The sequence below is a fragment of the Octopus sinensis genome, linkage group LG5, assembly GCF_006345805.1.
Source record: "Octopus sinensis linkage group LG5, ASM634580v1, whole genome shotgun sequence".
Classification (NCBI taxonomy): domain Eukaryota; kingdom Metazoa; phylum Mollusca; class Cephalopoda; order Octopoda; family Octopodidae; genus Octopus; species Octopus sinensis.
Genome location: NC_043001.1, coordinates 40,502,480 through 40,516,634, shown reverse-complemented (window position 1 = coordinate 40,516,634; position 14,155 = coordinate 40,502,480). Strand labels below are relative to the sequence as shown.

Sequence of the window (14,155 nt, the reverse complement as noted above, 5' to 3'; positions counted from 1 at the left end):
GAACAACTTTTTATTAGAGATATTCACAAGACAAAACTCATTCACAAAAAGACAAGTAGTTAACTAAAATGGATAGGCAAACTGTCCTGCCAATAACTATGGAAAAATAAATAAGAGAATTTCAGGTGATAAAACATATTCGAAATAAGTAGTGTATTATTTTTAACCCTTTAGTGTTTAGACTGACCAAAAGCGGCCGAAAATTATAGCCCTTTATTCGTTTGAACTGGCTAAATCTGGTTGTATCTGATTCCTTTACAAAATCGCTAAAAAATGAACAAATCACATTACTGAAGGTGGGAAAGGCTTTAGCTTGCTTTATCTCAAAACTGAGATAAAGCAAGCTAAAGCCTTTCCCACCTTTATTCAAGTAAAAATATGGTGAAATTTTTAAGACTTCTTGTTTTTTTTTTTCAATATTTGAAGACAAGTGTATATCTTAGTTTTTAACGATATGGCATCAGCAAGTAGCAATTCCAACTTCAATGGTTTTACTCTTGATGATGTACATAATATAAACAGAAACAACAGTGATTTGCCTTCAGCCAAATCATATTGACATTCATGAATCTTTATCAGAGGAAGATTTTGATTATGAAAATGATCTTGAAAACATTCCGGGAACATGGTTGAAGATTACTACATCAACCACAATTCCCGATTTCACAGAAAATACTAGTCCACAATACACTCTACCTCCTAATGCTCAACCATTGAACTATTTGTTTTTATTTTTACCGAAAAGTTGTTTTTGAAACTGTTGTGGAGGAAACAAATAAGCTCAAAGCATAATTTCTATTCATGGAAAACCTGATCCACTATGACAGCCAACTGATACTGTGGAAATGCGAGCTTTCTTTACTATAAACATTGTTAGGTATCAAGCAGCTTCCTCAACTGTGGAACTACTGAGATCTTGATAATAAGGTATGGTGATCCATATATCTCCAATATTATGTCTAACTATAGTTAATTCATATATTGTTAATGTAAAAAGCCACAAAGTACATCCACCACCAGAGGACTACAACTATTTGAAATTTCAGGTTGACATTGCATCTCAGTTACACGAGGGCTTTTCTTCCTGAAAGCTCAGAACTGGGAGAAAAACATAATTAACTGAGGTGGATGTCAACAGAGAAAATATTGACCTCCATAAAGTGGAAAAAATAAATGGAAGGGAGACAGTTTGCAGACTGAGTTCACTGCAAAAAAGAAAAACTGCAAAAGGATATCAAGTCAAGCTCTCATATAGATGTTCATTTTGTAAAGTGCCCTTGTGTAAAGGGTACTTTAGACAGTTTCACAATAGAAATATGGCATAACTATATTTTGTTGTTTGATAGTAATACTATCATATATTCCTTTCATTTTATTACCAATATGTTAAAAATGAGAAAGACATTAATTTTCAGTATGTTACACACATGTATTAATTCAAAACCTGAATAATTCAAAATACTGGAAAAACCTATGCAATTTGCACACCTGTGTAATTTATGCAGATGATTTTCAAGATAAAATTTGTTAAAAAAAGCTTCTACTTGTGTAAAATTCACACCTAAAAGTTTTCAGAATTGCCGATATAGCCAGGAAAAAAAGGTTTTCAATTTAGTTGTATTTAACATAACTTCACTTACTTATGATTAGACTTTATTAAATTTTCATTAAATAAAAATAATTTCTGTTTGACACTGAAAGCTATTAAATTACAAAGTGTTTGTGTTGTTTATCATAAACTTTATTTTACATTTCTTGCCCACAAGAGATTATGTTCCATCTTTAGCATACTGCTGTATGTCTTCTGAAATCACAATCACAGAAAAAGTTGCTGATAAGAATTACCAACAAAAACAAAGCTGATAAATACGCACAGGTGTTGCAAATTAAGTTTAATTACCAATAAACATCAGCTTGGATGACATTTTACTCAACCGACAGAGGCAGGTGACTGATCAAACTGATTATATAAACAATTCTTTTCTGCCTATTCTTGTCAAAACCTTTCATATGGAGTATCGAAATTTTAATCCCTTTCACACTTATAAAATGTCAAGCAAACTTTAAAATTTGTCATTACCATTATTGTCAGTATGAGCAGAACTTATGAATTGTTTACTGCGAAGGAGAAATTAAATATGTACTCCATTGCAATAGGTAGAAACTCCAAGCAATGTATAATATGGCCCAGACCATGTTTACCAGTATGAACATCAGACTTCAAAAACAAGTTAACCATTTAACGGTTTTAGTAAATTTATACAGAAAAAGAAAGCATTATACTGTCCAGCATAAATAAAAGTCAACTTCATTATGCTTATTTAAGCCATTATTTTTTCTGTTAAAACCTATTCTGACATCAAATGTATAAACTTCCAGTATGAACTTTTACATTTTGTATGTCTTTTTGCAACAAAAAAAAATTTCAAAAAAAATTCAGGAAACAATCTACTCATGTAATTTATGCACCCACTAAAGTTTATTTTTATTTTTGCGTAAAAAAGTGTGTAAATTACATGGGTTTTTACAATAATGTGAACAAATAAGCATTACATTTGATAAATTAATTTGAACACTAAAGAGTTAATGTAAGAAATGTACAAAAATACTTGCTTTTTTTAATTCTTGTGTAATGCTTTTTTCAATTTTAGGGGGTTTGCCTTTTGTATGTTTCATATCTTCACGGCATTTCACATCCAAACTTTCCAATTTAGAGAATTTCTCTTTAAGTTGATCACTTTCCTTCACTAATGCCTCATACTCTCTAAACAGTAAACAAAACATTATTTTTAAAAAATGTGTTATGGTTGTAAATTTTAAAAATAAATTTAGTGTCTAACAACTTGCACATAATTGAAATATTTCAGTAAAATGGCCTATGTAAAATATATAACAAACTGTGAATTGAGTTTTAATATTTTTTAATAATTTTTACTTTGTATACCTTACTAAGTCTTTGACATAGGTTCCCTTATTGAAAAGAAATTAAACATGGTTTTGTTCATAAATTTTCAATTGTATACACCTATGTCATAATTCTACTCAAGCAGAGTTGACAGTTTTTCAACATTACTTAAATATTTTATTTTATCTTATCTAGTTTCAGCTCACGAGCTGTGGCCATGCTGGGGCACCGCCATTTCAAATACAACCATTTCAAATATGTTTAAAAAAATAAATAAATAAAACTCAAAAATAAATGAAAAGCAAAATTTATGATTTCAATACATTTTGAATGTTTTTTTTTTTTGCAAGACATGTTTTTACTTCAATATAAATATAAAAAACACGCAAAAACATTTTATTGCAAATATTTTTAAATCTCCATGTGGATGACCAATAAAGTTAGATTCCTAATTTAGTAAAGGTTTCTGTTGACAAGAACCAAGACTTTATAATTTAAGAAAAGTGAAAAATGAGAAGATATGTTTATTTTTTTCTCTTGCTGGTATAAACAATGTTAGAAAAGGAAATAGTTTTCAACTGTGAAACAAAACTTGAGCTTGCAAGTTTAATATAAAAACTACCATATCAGAAATACAAATACATCCAACTTCCCATTTTCATTTAAAATTTCTAGTGACATGTATCTGTAAAGAATAATAACAAAATTTTCAAACATAGGCGCAGGAGTGGCTGTGTGGTAAGTAGCTTGCTAACCAACCACATGGTTCCGGGTTCAGTCCCACTGCATGGCATCTTGGACAAGTGTCTTCTGCTATAGCCCCGGGCTGACCAATGCCTTGTGAGTGGATTTGGTAGACAGAAACTGAAAGAAGCCTGTCGTATATATGTATGTGTGTGTGTGTGTATGTGTTTGTGTGTCTGTGTTTGTCCCCCTAGCATTGCTTGACAACCAATGCTGGTGTGTTTACGTCCCCGTCACTTAGCGGTTCGGCAAAAGAGACCGATAGAATAAGTACTGGGCTTACAAAGAATAAGTCCCGGGGCCGATTTGCTCGACTGAAGGCGGTGCTCCAGCATGGCCGTAGTCAAATGACTGAAACAAGTAAAAGAGTAAAGAGATAAGTCAGTGACAGTTCTTATTGTTACTAAAACTTCCACTTGCTAAAAACATAAAAAATTTTTTTTCTTCTATGCTTTTACTCATTTCAGCCATTTAACTGCAGCCATACTGGGGCACTGCCTTGAAGGGTTTTTAGCTGAACAAATTGACCCTAGGGTTTATTTCTTAAGCTTAATACTTATTCTATCAATAACTTTTGCCAAACCACTAAGTTACATGGATGTAAATACACCAACATCAATAGTCAAGTGGTGGTACGTAACAAACACAGACACACACACAGATATACAGGACCTCGGTTTTCAAACAACCCTGATTACGAATAAATCTTACTTTATCTCCTGTCTTTCTCATATTCATTTATTACAGTAGTACCTTAGTTTACGAACGCCTCTGATCACAAATAAATCATGCTTTATATATATCTATATATATAAAGGCACAATTTATTCGCAATTAGAGTTGTTTGAAAACCGAGGTACTACTACTACTACATACATACACACACACATATATATATATATGACAGGCTCTTACCCAAGGTATCACACAGTAGGACTGAACCTAGAACCATGTGGTTGAGAAGCAAGCTTTTTACTACACAACCGTATCTGAGGCTTTTTATCTTTATTAGAAAATAGAATTAGTAAATAAAAGTAGTTTATTATAATAAACAGACCACATCCCAATTCCTAAGCAATATCAGTAATATTTTTAAAGACTTTCTTTAACACACAATCTTACTTGTAAGTTTTGTCATATTCTTTGCTGCGAGCTAATTTCTCGGCAGTAACAGTTTTCATTTTCTTAGATTCTTCGTCAGCTTTTTCCTGTAACTCTTTCAAACTAGCAGTTGCCTTTGACTCATTGGCAGCACAATCATTTCTTTTAAGAGAGAGAAAATAACAAATTAATATTAATACTAAGTAAAGAAAAGGACAAAAAAAAAACCAGAAGAAATGGATTTTAAGAAACCAGGAGAAAATATATATGATTGAATCTCTTTGAATGTAATGGAATAATGCACTCTGAAGAAACATTGTACCTCATAAATGGGTCAAATTCATTAGAGACCTTTACAAAATATGAAATTTTGAGAACTTAAAGTATAACGTTACCTTTCTCTTTAACATGAGAAATTTTGAAATCAAATTTAATTTATGATGGAAACTTCAAATATAATGTAAAGAGAAACTTACAGATATATCTGGTAAAGTTTGTTATTCAAGTGAGTGATACTGTCCTCTGTACTCAAGAATTCTTCAGCTTCATTCTTAGCTCCCTCCAGGTTATCTTTCTCTTTCTCCACAGCCTTCACTCTGTTCAACTAAAAAAGAAATACAGTTTGAGTCAAGATGAAAGGGAATGTTGAGGAAGGGAAGAACAAATTACAAGAAACAGGAAGGTAAGAATAGCAAACCAAAAAGTTAATCAAATCAAAAAAGATTGAATGGGAGAGAGGTATAAGAGAGTAAGAATATGCAAGAGAAGTTCAAGAGGGAAAAAGAAAAAAAGGTGAAAGGAAATGGAAAAAAAGCAGTGAAGAGACAAGTTATAGAGAGAAAGGCAGGTGATGAGGAAAAGGAGAGAAAGAATTGCAAGTAGAAAGGAGAAAAGGGTGCAACGAAGAAAAAGAGAATGAGAAAAGCATGTAGCAGGAAAAAGAGAGAGAGGGATATAACTAAAAGAACAAAATAAAACAAATAGAACAGCAAAACAGAACATTATGTCCATATCAGGAGTGGCTGTGTGGTAAGTAGCTTGCTAACCAACCACATGGTTCCGGGTTCAGTCCCACTGCATGGCATCTTGGGCAAGTGTCTTCTGCTTTAGTCCCGGGCTGACCAATGCCTTGTGAGTGGATTTGGTAGACAGAAACTGAAAGAAGCCTGTCGTATATATGTATATATATATATATATATATGTATGTATGTGTGTATGTGTTTGTGTCTGTGTTTGTCCCCCTAGCATTGCTTGACAACTGATGCTGGTGTGTTTACATCCCCGTCACTTAGCGGTTCGGCAAAAGAGACCGATAGAATAAGTACTAGGCTTACAAAGAATAAGTCCCGGGGTCGATTTGCTCAACTAAAGGCGGTGCTCCAGCATGGCCGCGGTCAAATGACTGAAACAAGTAAAATAGAAATCATATAAGAACTGTTGTAGTTGTCTCACTAGGAATATTTGTTTTTGGAATTCCTCTATCTGTCACAACCTAAACTCCATGTTATCAAAGTGAAGCTTTTTCTAAAACAACAAACTACTTAAGATTTTTAATGTATTAATTTGAAGCTTCTGTTTTTGCACCTCTCCAGTACATCTCCTTTGCCCTCACTGCAGTTAACAATGATACTACAAAGCAGATAGCATCTTCCTGCACTGTGATTAACATAAACTAACATCTTAGTAACTATCAGTGATGGATTGCTGCTATCACTTCATTTCCTTACTAATCATATTTAAGCAACTCTCAATGACATCCTGTCTTACAATTTGACAGCAAAGAAAACAGCAATCTATCACATATTAAAACTTCAAAACTTTCCAATCAGGACAACAACAAAAAAAAGAAAGAAAATGTCTTCTTTTTTTTTTTATTTTTGCCTTTCACTTTTTTCTGATTGAAGTATTGTAACTATCTTCTAAATCAATATTTCAACATATCATCAGTAAATTAGCAATAAAATTATTTACATTATTAAAAACATTAATCATTAAACATTGCAGATTTATATGTTAACAAAAACATCATACAGATAATGGACAGAGTCATAATTGAAATAATTTCAAGATTATATAACTTATGATATTTGACATTAACTTAAAGGAACTGATTTTCAGAATAAACTAAAGATCACCAGAGTGGATATTTGAAATCTCCACAGAATGTGATGTAAATTTAGAAATAAAAGATAATACAGACTTAAGGTAATTTACTACTGAAAGCTTTACTTTTAATTTAGAAGATATAATTAACTGCTTTCAAATAGGAAGAATACCCTACAATAGTTACAAGTAGCCACCCAGGTCCATTAGATGATTTCAGCTAAACCTGAAACCTAATAATACATGCAATCAGTCTCTGTTACAGTCAGAAATAAGCTTCAACATCCCTATGTCTAGTAAGCGGAACTGGATTCTTGAGAGTCAATTGTTGCTTCCAAGGACAGAGTACAGCACTACTCATGTTCTAAATTGTGGACTATGCCGGGTTCCTTTTGATTTGGTCAGATGAAATTATCACCAGATATACGTATAACAAATGCCAACTTATTTAAAAGTACTTACTTAACCCTCTTGAGACACCTAGGTCAATTGATAGGCCCAAATGATACAAGCTGAAAGGACTTTGAAGCTGATCCATCAGCCCAATGGAACAAACGTTGTGAATGGTTGGTTTTGAAGTGTCATAGCTAATCAGCGATTGTCTTTCAATAGAAAAAAATTTTGGCCTTTTTGGTTACACATACCAAAAGTCTCAAAAGGATTTTTTTAAATAAATAACTGCAATAAATATATATATATACTCAGCCCACTCTGCAGAGCGGGTAGTTTGAGGAAAAGTATCCAGCCATAAAAACCAAGCCAAAATATATGCAGAAACATGATGCAGGCTCCTGCCTGGCCAGCTCCTGTCAAACTGTCCAACCCATGCCAGCATGGAAATGATATATACATTTAAATATATAAAATCATAATTTAGGGTATCTAAGAGATACCACCATACTGGAAATAGCAGCCAAAACTTGACTCTAAAACCACATCAACCCCAATACTCAGTTGGTACTAATTTTATCAAACCCTGAAAGGATAAAAGGCGAAGTCAACCTCAGTAGAATTGGAACTCAGAAATTAAAGACATACAAAATGCCACTAAGCACTTTGCAGGTGTACTGACAATTCTGCTACCTTGCTGCCTTAAAAGTACCAAATATTGACAACTAAAGTATTGAGATGGTAAAAAAGAAAACAAAAACCTTTTCTCCACGAAGTTCATTCAAAGTTTCTACACGTTTCGACATGATTTCAATGGGTTCTTTGAATCGACTGCTTCCAACAATATCTTCCAAAAATTCAAGCATCCCTTCACTGTGTTCATTTTCAGCTTTGGGCTTCATCATGGCAATTTGCTCAACTTCTCCCTATATATACAAAGAAAAACAACATGTAAGTTTTCATTTTTATTCCATCTAAAGAAAATCATTTCAGAACAAAATATGTATGCGATATGCATGCAATTGTGTGTGTTTGCATTTCATATTAATTTTAGTAAAAATTTGCACAATTGTAAACTGGTCTTAGTCAAGCAGTATTCAAACCAAAGATATTTCCTCATTTCAGTTTGTAATAGTACCTACACCAAACTTCACAAAAGCAAGTAAGTACACTAACGTCTAAAACAACACAATATCAATAACTGAAATCAAATTCATGACAGTGAAAACAAGACTAGTTCTTACAAGTAGTTCAGTGCCATATCCAAATTAGCTTTTAATTACTTAACATAAAAAGAAAAAAAATTGCTTTTCCAAATAGACATGGCTGTATGTGAGGTTAAGAAGTTTGCTTTCCAAGCACAAGGCTTTGGGTTCAGTCCCACTGTGTGATGCCTGAGGCAAGTATCTTTTACTATAGCCTCAGGTCAACCATTGCCTTGTGAGTGAATTTGGCATATGGAAATTGCATGGAAGCCTGCTGAATGTGTCTATGTCTGTGCTTGACAATTGACAATTGGTGTTGGTTTGTTTACATCCACTAACTTAGTGGTCCAGTAAAACAGACCAATAGAATAAGTTCCAAACCTAAAAAATAAGTATTGCAGTTGATTTGTTATACTAAAAACCCCTCAAGGTGGTCTTTCAGCATAATCACAATCCAATGATTGAAAAAAAGGTACTGACATTCTACAGAAAGCTAAATTTATCCAAATTTGTGATTTTTGAACTGATGAAATTGTTGAGATATTAATAAAAAAATAAGTAAATATAGAGATGAAGATGAGCAGAATATTCCACAATGCAGTATGGAAATTAAATAAAATTTTAATTTTGAAGGAATTAAAGATTACTTTAAATAACATTGGTTGAAAAACTCACATTTCATACAAAAAGATATAATGAAAATTATTAAAAAGTAGGAGGAATATAAGGGAACATGTTTCTGAAAATCTTACTTGTAAGATAAGAAACCGGTTATGGTCAAGATCAACGCCACTACCACGCAACAGGGCTGCAATTTCTTTATATGTCTTTCGCTTACCATCAACCATATAGTATGAACTGTTGTCTCTAAATGCCACTCTTGAGACAACAAACTTGGAATCAGGGACTACTTCATATTCTTCATCGCCAGGCTGCAAAAATGCAAAAGACATTACAAAATAAGAATTGGTCAAATGTTATTTTCTTTTCATTGAATTCTGATATAATTAACATAGTGTTTGTTCAACCCCAGGTCAGTCCTGAAAGAGTAGACTTATGATCTAAGGTATCATCACAATTTTCTATCAGGCATCGCATTTTATATTCAAATTGTCTCTCCTTTTTCAAGATAGTACAGTGTAATTTGAGGAATATTAGGGTAGATTTTTAATAAGTGAAGTAACCATGTAAAGGCTCCTCTTATTAGCTCATTTAATATAATTGTTGACTGATGTGGCACAAGACAAACCCTCAAGACTATTCAGCCCAATAATCACATTTATTAAACTTCACTTGCCATAAAACTCACAAATAGTAAATGTCACTCAGGAAATCTATGAAAAATATAATGAAAATTATTAAAAAGTAGGAGGAATTTAAGAGAACGTGTTTCTGAAAATCTTACTTGTAAGATAAGAAACCAGTCATGGTCAAGATCAATATCACCACCACACATCATCATCATCATCATCATCGTTTAACGTCCGCTTTCCATGCTAGCATGGGTTGGACGGTTCAACTGGGGTCTGGCAAGCCCGAAGGCTGCACCAGGCCAGTCAGATCTGGCAGTGTTTCTACAGCTGGATGCCTCTCCTAACGCCAACCACTCCGAGAGTGTAGTGGGTGATTTTATGTGCCACCGACACAGGCAGACGGCCACGCTCGGATGGTGTTTTTTATGTGCCACCGACACAGGTGCCAGACGAGGCTGGCAGACGGCCACGCTCGGATGGTGTTTTCTTATGTGCCACCGACACCTACACCGACACAACAGGGATGCAATTTCTTAATATATCTCTCACTTACCATCAACCATATAGTATGAACGGTTGTCTCTAAATAATAGGCTAGTATTTTTAGTAAGTGAAGTAACCACCTAAAGGCTCCTCTCGTTGGCTCATTTAATACAACTGTTGACTGGTATGGCATAAGACAAAATCCTCAAGACTATGAAATTTTTAACAGGCAAAGTCAAAACCACTAAAGTAAAAATCCAATTTTTCACAAAAATAAATCATCCTAAAAAGAGCATGTTATAATGGAAATATATTTATCAACATGGTTCCATAGAACCCCATGTATAGCATGCAGACCATCTAACAAAAAAAAAGAAAAACAATATTAAGGGAACATATAATGCATAGTATTAAACCTTTAATATTTAGTAACACATATTATATTAACATAGAAGATTCATAAGTATAACAAAATATACAGTCTACTGTATTTTTGCATGTGCTATGGCAAAAATCCAGACATGAATATATCATTATTTTAACATTTAATTTTCCATTCTTGCATGGGTCAGTCATTGAGTCAGATTTTCTACAGCTGGATACCCTTCCTGTTACCAACCCTCACCTGTTTCCAAATAAAGTAATATTTCCCCATAGCCACACATTTTTCACAGATGACTGGAAACAAATATCACTTGTATGACAGTGGTATCAAGGACATGAGTATACACACACACACACGATTGGCTCCTTTCAGTTTCTCTCTACCAAATCCATTCACAAAGCTTCAGTTTACCCAAGGTTACAGTCAAAGACACTTGGCCCAAGGTGTTGCACTGTGGAATTGAACAGAACACTACATGATTGAGAAGCAAGCTTCTTAACCACATAGCTATGCCTGCACCAATGTATATATTGAGATGTTGAATATATTTATTTTATCATCCAGATTCTTCTTTGTTACTCTTCTATACACTGGACCAACTGTTCCTTGGCATCATTGTAATATAAGGTTGTTGTCCCCATATTCTGTCAGTTTTACTATTCCTCTCTTTTTCCCCACAATGTTATCTTAGTTTCTGTCCAAAGCATTTGAGACACACCATTTCAAAAATCACCTTTCATATAAACAGAGGTATGGCTGTATGGTTAAGAAGTTTGCTTTACAACCATGTGTTTAACACAGCACTTTGAACAAGAGTCTGATATAGTCCCAGGCCAACCAAAGTTTTGTGAGAGAAATTAAAATAAAAATAAATATTTCCTCCTTGAGCCATGCCAGGCTCATGAGGGCCAGTCTCCTGGTTTCAATGGCATATATATTCCCCACCGTGATGGGACACCAGACCGTCACAGGATTACTCCTTTTTGCCTGCTGAGTGGACTGGAGCAACGTGAAATGAAGTCTTTTGCTCAAGAACACAACGGATCGCCTGGTCCGGGAATCAAAACCATAATCTTATGATCATGAGTCCAACACCCTAACAACTAAACCTCACGCCTCCACTGTGGGAGAAATTAGTATACAGAAATGACATAAAACACATTTTAGGTGCATGAGAGCTCAACTATAGATGATAACATGTTGAAATTTCTTTGTAAATGAATCATCTGGTAACAATGAAAGTTCAAAGACAAATGGAAACTAAATCTCTCTTATTTAAAAAACAGGAAACGATTAGCAACACAAAGAACAACTAAGGCTTCAATAGTATGCATTCATCTAATCCATACTAGCATTGAAAAATGAACAAATCATTTGTCTCTGGAGACATTTGTTCAGCCAAGCATCTCTACCCCAAGTAGTAACTGTAGAATAATCTGTTTTTGTCTAGTGGCCAATGGATGTGTGTTTTCCTTCTACCATCAAGGTATTACACTGCTATTAAACACCTTGCTCAACAGATTTGTTATTATATCCATTACCTGCACCATACTCATTGCACCACCATAAAGTAAATTTGATGGGCAAGTTTACTTTATTGTTCTTAACCTTCTGCATGCTATGACACCTAAAGACATCAAGAGTCAGTAGTTTTCTGCTCAATGTTCCCTGCCTAACCTAAACACTCTTGATGCAATCCAAGGTCCACTTTGTGTCCAACTTTCTTCATGTCCCTGGATGTAAACCCACAAGAACTGTACAGACAATAATTTTTCTTTTTTAAGATTATATAAGGTGGTACATAGGAACCATAAGCCAAACAGCTGAGTATAACAGTAAATGATTTTTTTCAAGGCTATTAATCTTCACAGTCACAATCTTACAATCAGCAGAAAGCAAGATTAGTTGGTATCCTCAGTGGGACTGAAAGAATAGCCATTCTTCTTTCATATTTTGGTAGTTTAGCAGTTTTCCTTCATATTCTTTACAAAATTTCAGTATCATATTAGTTTGGCTCCTGGTACTGAACAGCTGTTGATTCATTAAAAGAAAAAGTACTATTTCTGTGTTAGCTTGAAATTTATAATAGCTAAAGCCAAGTGGATTCTAATGCCAGTAGTCAACACTGACATTAGAACCCAACATTCTCTATCCTACTATTTGTAATCTTAATACATCCTCTTCTACAAATGGGAAAGATATTTTCTCCCACTGTATGCTTTTTTGAACTTTTGTATAATTTTAAGTACTTCTTGAGCTACCTCCACAATCTAATGTAACATTTGCTCACAATGAAGCATCTCACAGCTAATCTATTATGTTTTGAACAGTCTTGAAATTAGGAAAACCTCACACCTCTGGTTCTCACATTGACAAAAACTATCTAGAATTACAATGAATTATCTACACTTGAAGCCAGTTGTGCACACACCATTGAATATATGTATAGTAATACAATAACTCAGTTTACGAGACCCTGGGTTTATGAGTTTTATTTTTCAAGCACAAGATCCAAATTTTGAACGAAGTGCAAAAGTTTCTACTATAACTGCTTCTGCATGTTACTGAAGAATTTATAGAGAGCGGAAAAAAGCTTCCTCTAAGTAAACAACTCTAGACTTGCTTTTTAAAAAGAAATCTACAGGTGCTTTGTAAATCAGTGATCGTGTCTACAAGTGATGGAGTGCACAAGTCTAGTGCAAGTGAAAGTGATTCAGAAAATGATTATAATAATAATTTTTTATAGAAATGATCCAGACATTCTTTTTACTTTTCATAAAATATTTTTTACATTCTACTGTTGTTTTATTGCCATTTATTTAGAAGTATTATAAATTTTATAGATAAAATACTTTTTGGGAAATGAATTACAATTCATAACATTGTTACTATGGGAAATTAGTGTTCTGCTTTATGGGTTTTCGCTATACGAGCAGTCTCTGGGAACAAGTTAACTCATGTATCAAGGCATTACTGTATTATATAGTTTTAAGATAATTCAAACTTTAAAAACATCAAAGTACATACACATAGCAACATACTATACATGGACTTTTAAAGTCCATGTTTAGTATTTGGTAAACTGTGATTAATATCAAATTAAATAGTCTCAAAGAAAATAATCAGGGACCATAAATAACACAAGTTAATTGTTGCCAACATTAAAATAAAATAAAATTATATGAAAAATTATTACACTTACTCCTGTATCAATGATTTTCTGGAAATGAACACTAACAGTACAGCTTTCAACATTTGGATACTGTTGACTATTGTGGATTAAAACACTGATTTTCTTTGAACGGATCTTGTTGGCACGGTAACCAAAGACAAACAGCATTGAATCGATAACATTAGACTTGCCACTACCATTTGGACCAACAATGGAAGTAAAGCACTGATAAAAGAAGAAATAAGAAACTTACAGGAAAAAAATAAATAATATGTTGTCTATAAAAATAATATGATAGCTTAACTTGAAAGCAGGCATGAGCAACCATTTTTTGAGAAGCAGGCCACATGAGCCATGGCTACTCATCAGGCAGGCTGCACTACTAAAATATAAGGTAATTTTTTTCATTAGATG

The 14,155-nt window shown here is 33.5% G+C and overlaps 1 protein-coding gene across 1 annotated transcript in view; it reads right to left on the bottom strand.

Annotated features, from left to right (window-relative positions):
• LOC115212032 (structural maintenance of chromosomes protein 4) overlaps nt 1-14,155 on the bottom strand; it is a 45,794-nt gene that overhangs the window by 24,862 nt on the left and 6,777 nt on the right. Inside the window, exons 4-9 of the mRNA XM_029780832.2 lie at nt 13,772-13,966; nt 9,201-9,380; nt 8,005-8,169; nt 5,227-5,354; nt 4,772-4,912; nt 2,614-2,764 (exon numbers count right to left, since the gene is read on the bottom strand). Of these exons, the coding sequence (XP_029636692.1) occupies nt 2,614-2,764; nt 4,772-4,912; nt 5,227-5,354; nt 8,005-8,169; nt 9,201-9,380; nt 13,772-13,966 (960 nt within the window). The remainder of the gene's footprint in view (nt 1-2,613; nt 2,765-4,771; nt 4,913-5,226; nt 5,355-8,004; nt 8,170-9,200; nt 9,381-13,771; nt 13,967-14,155) is intronic.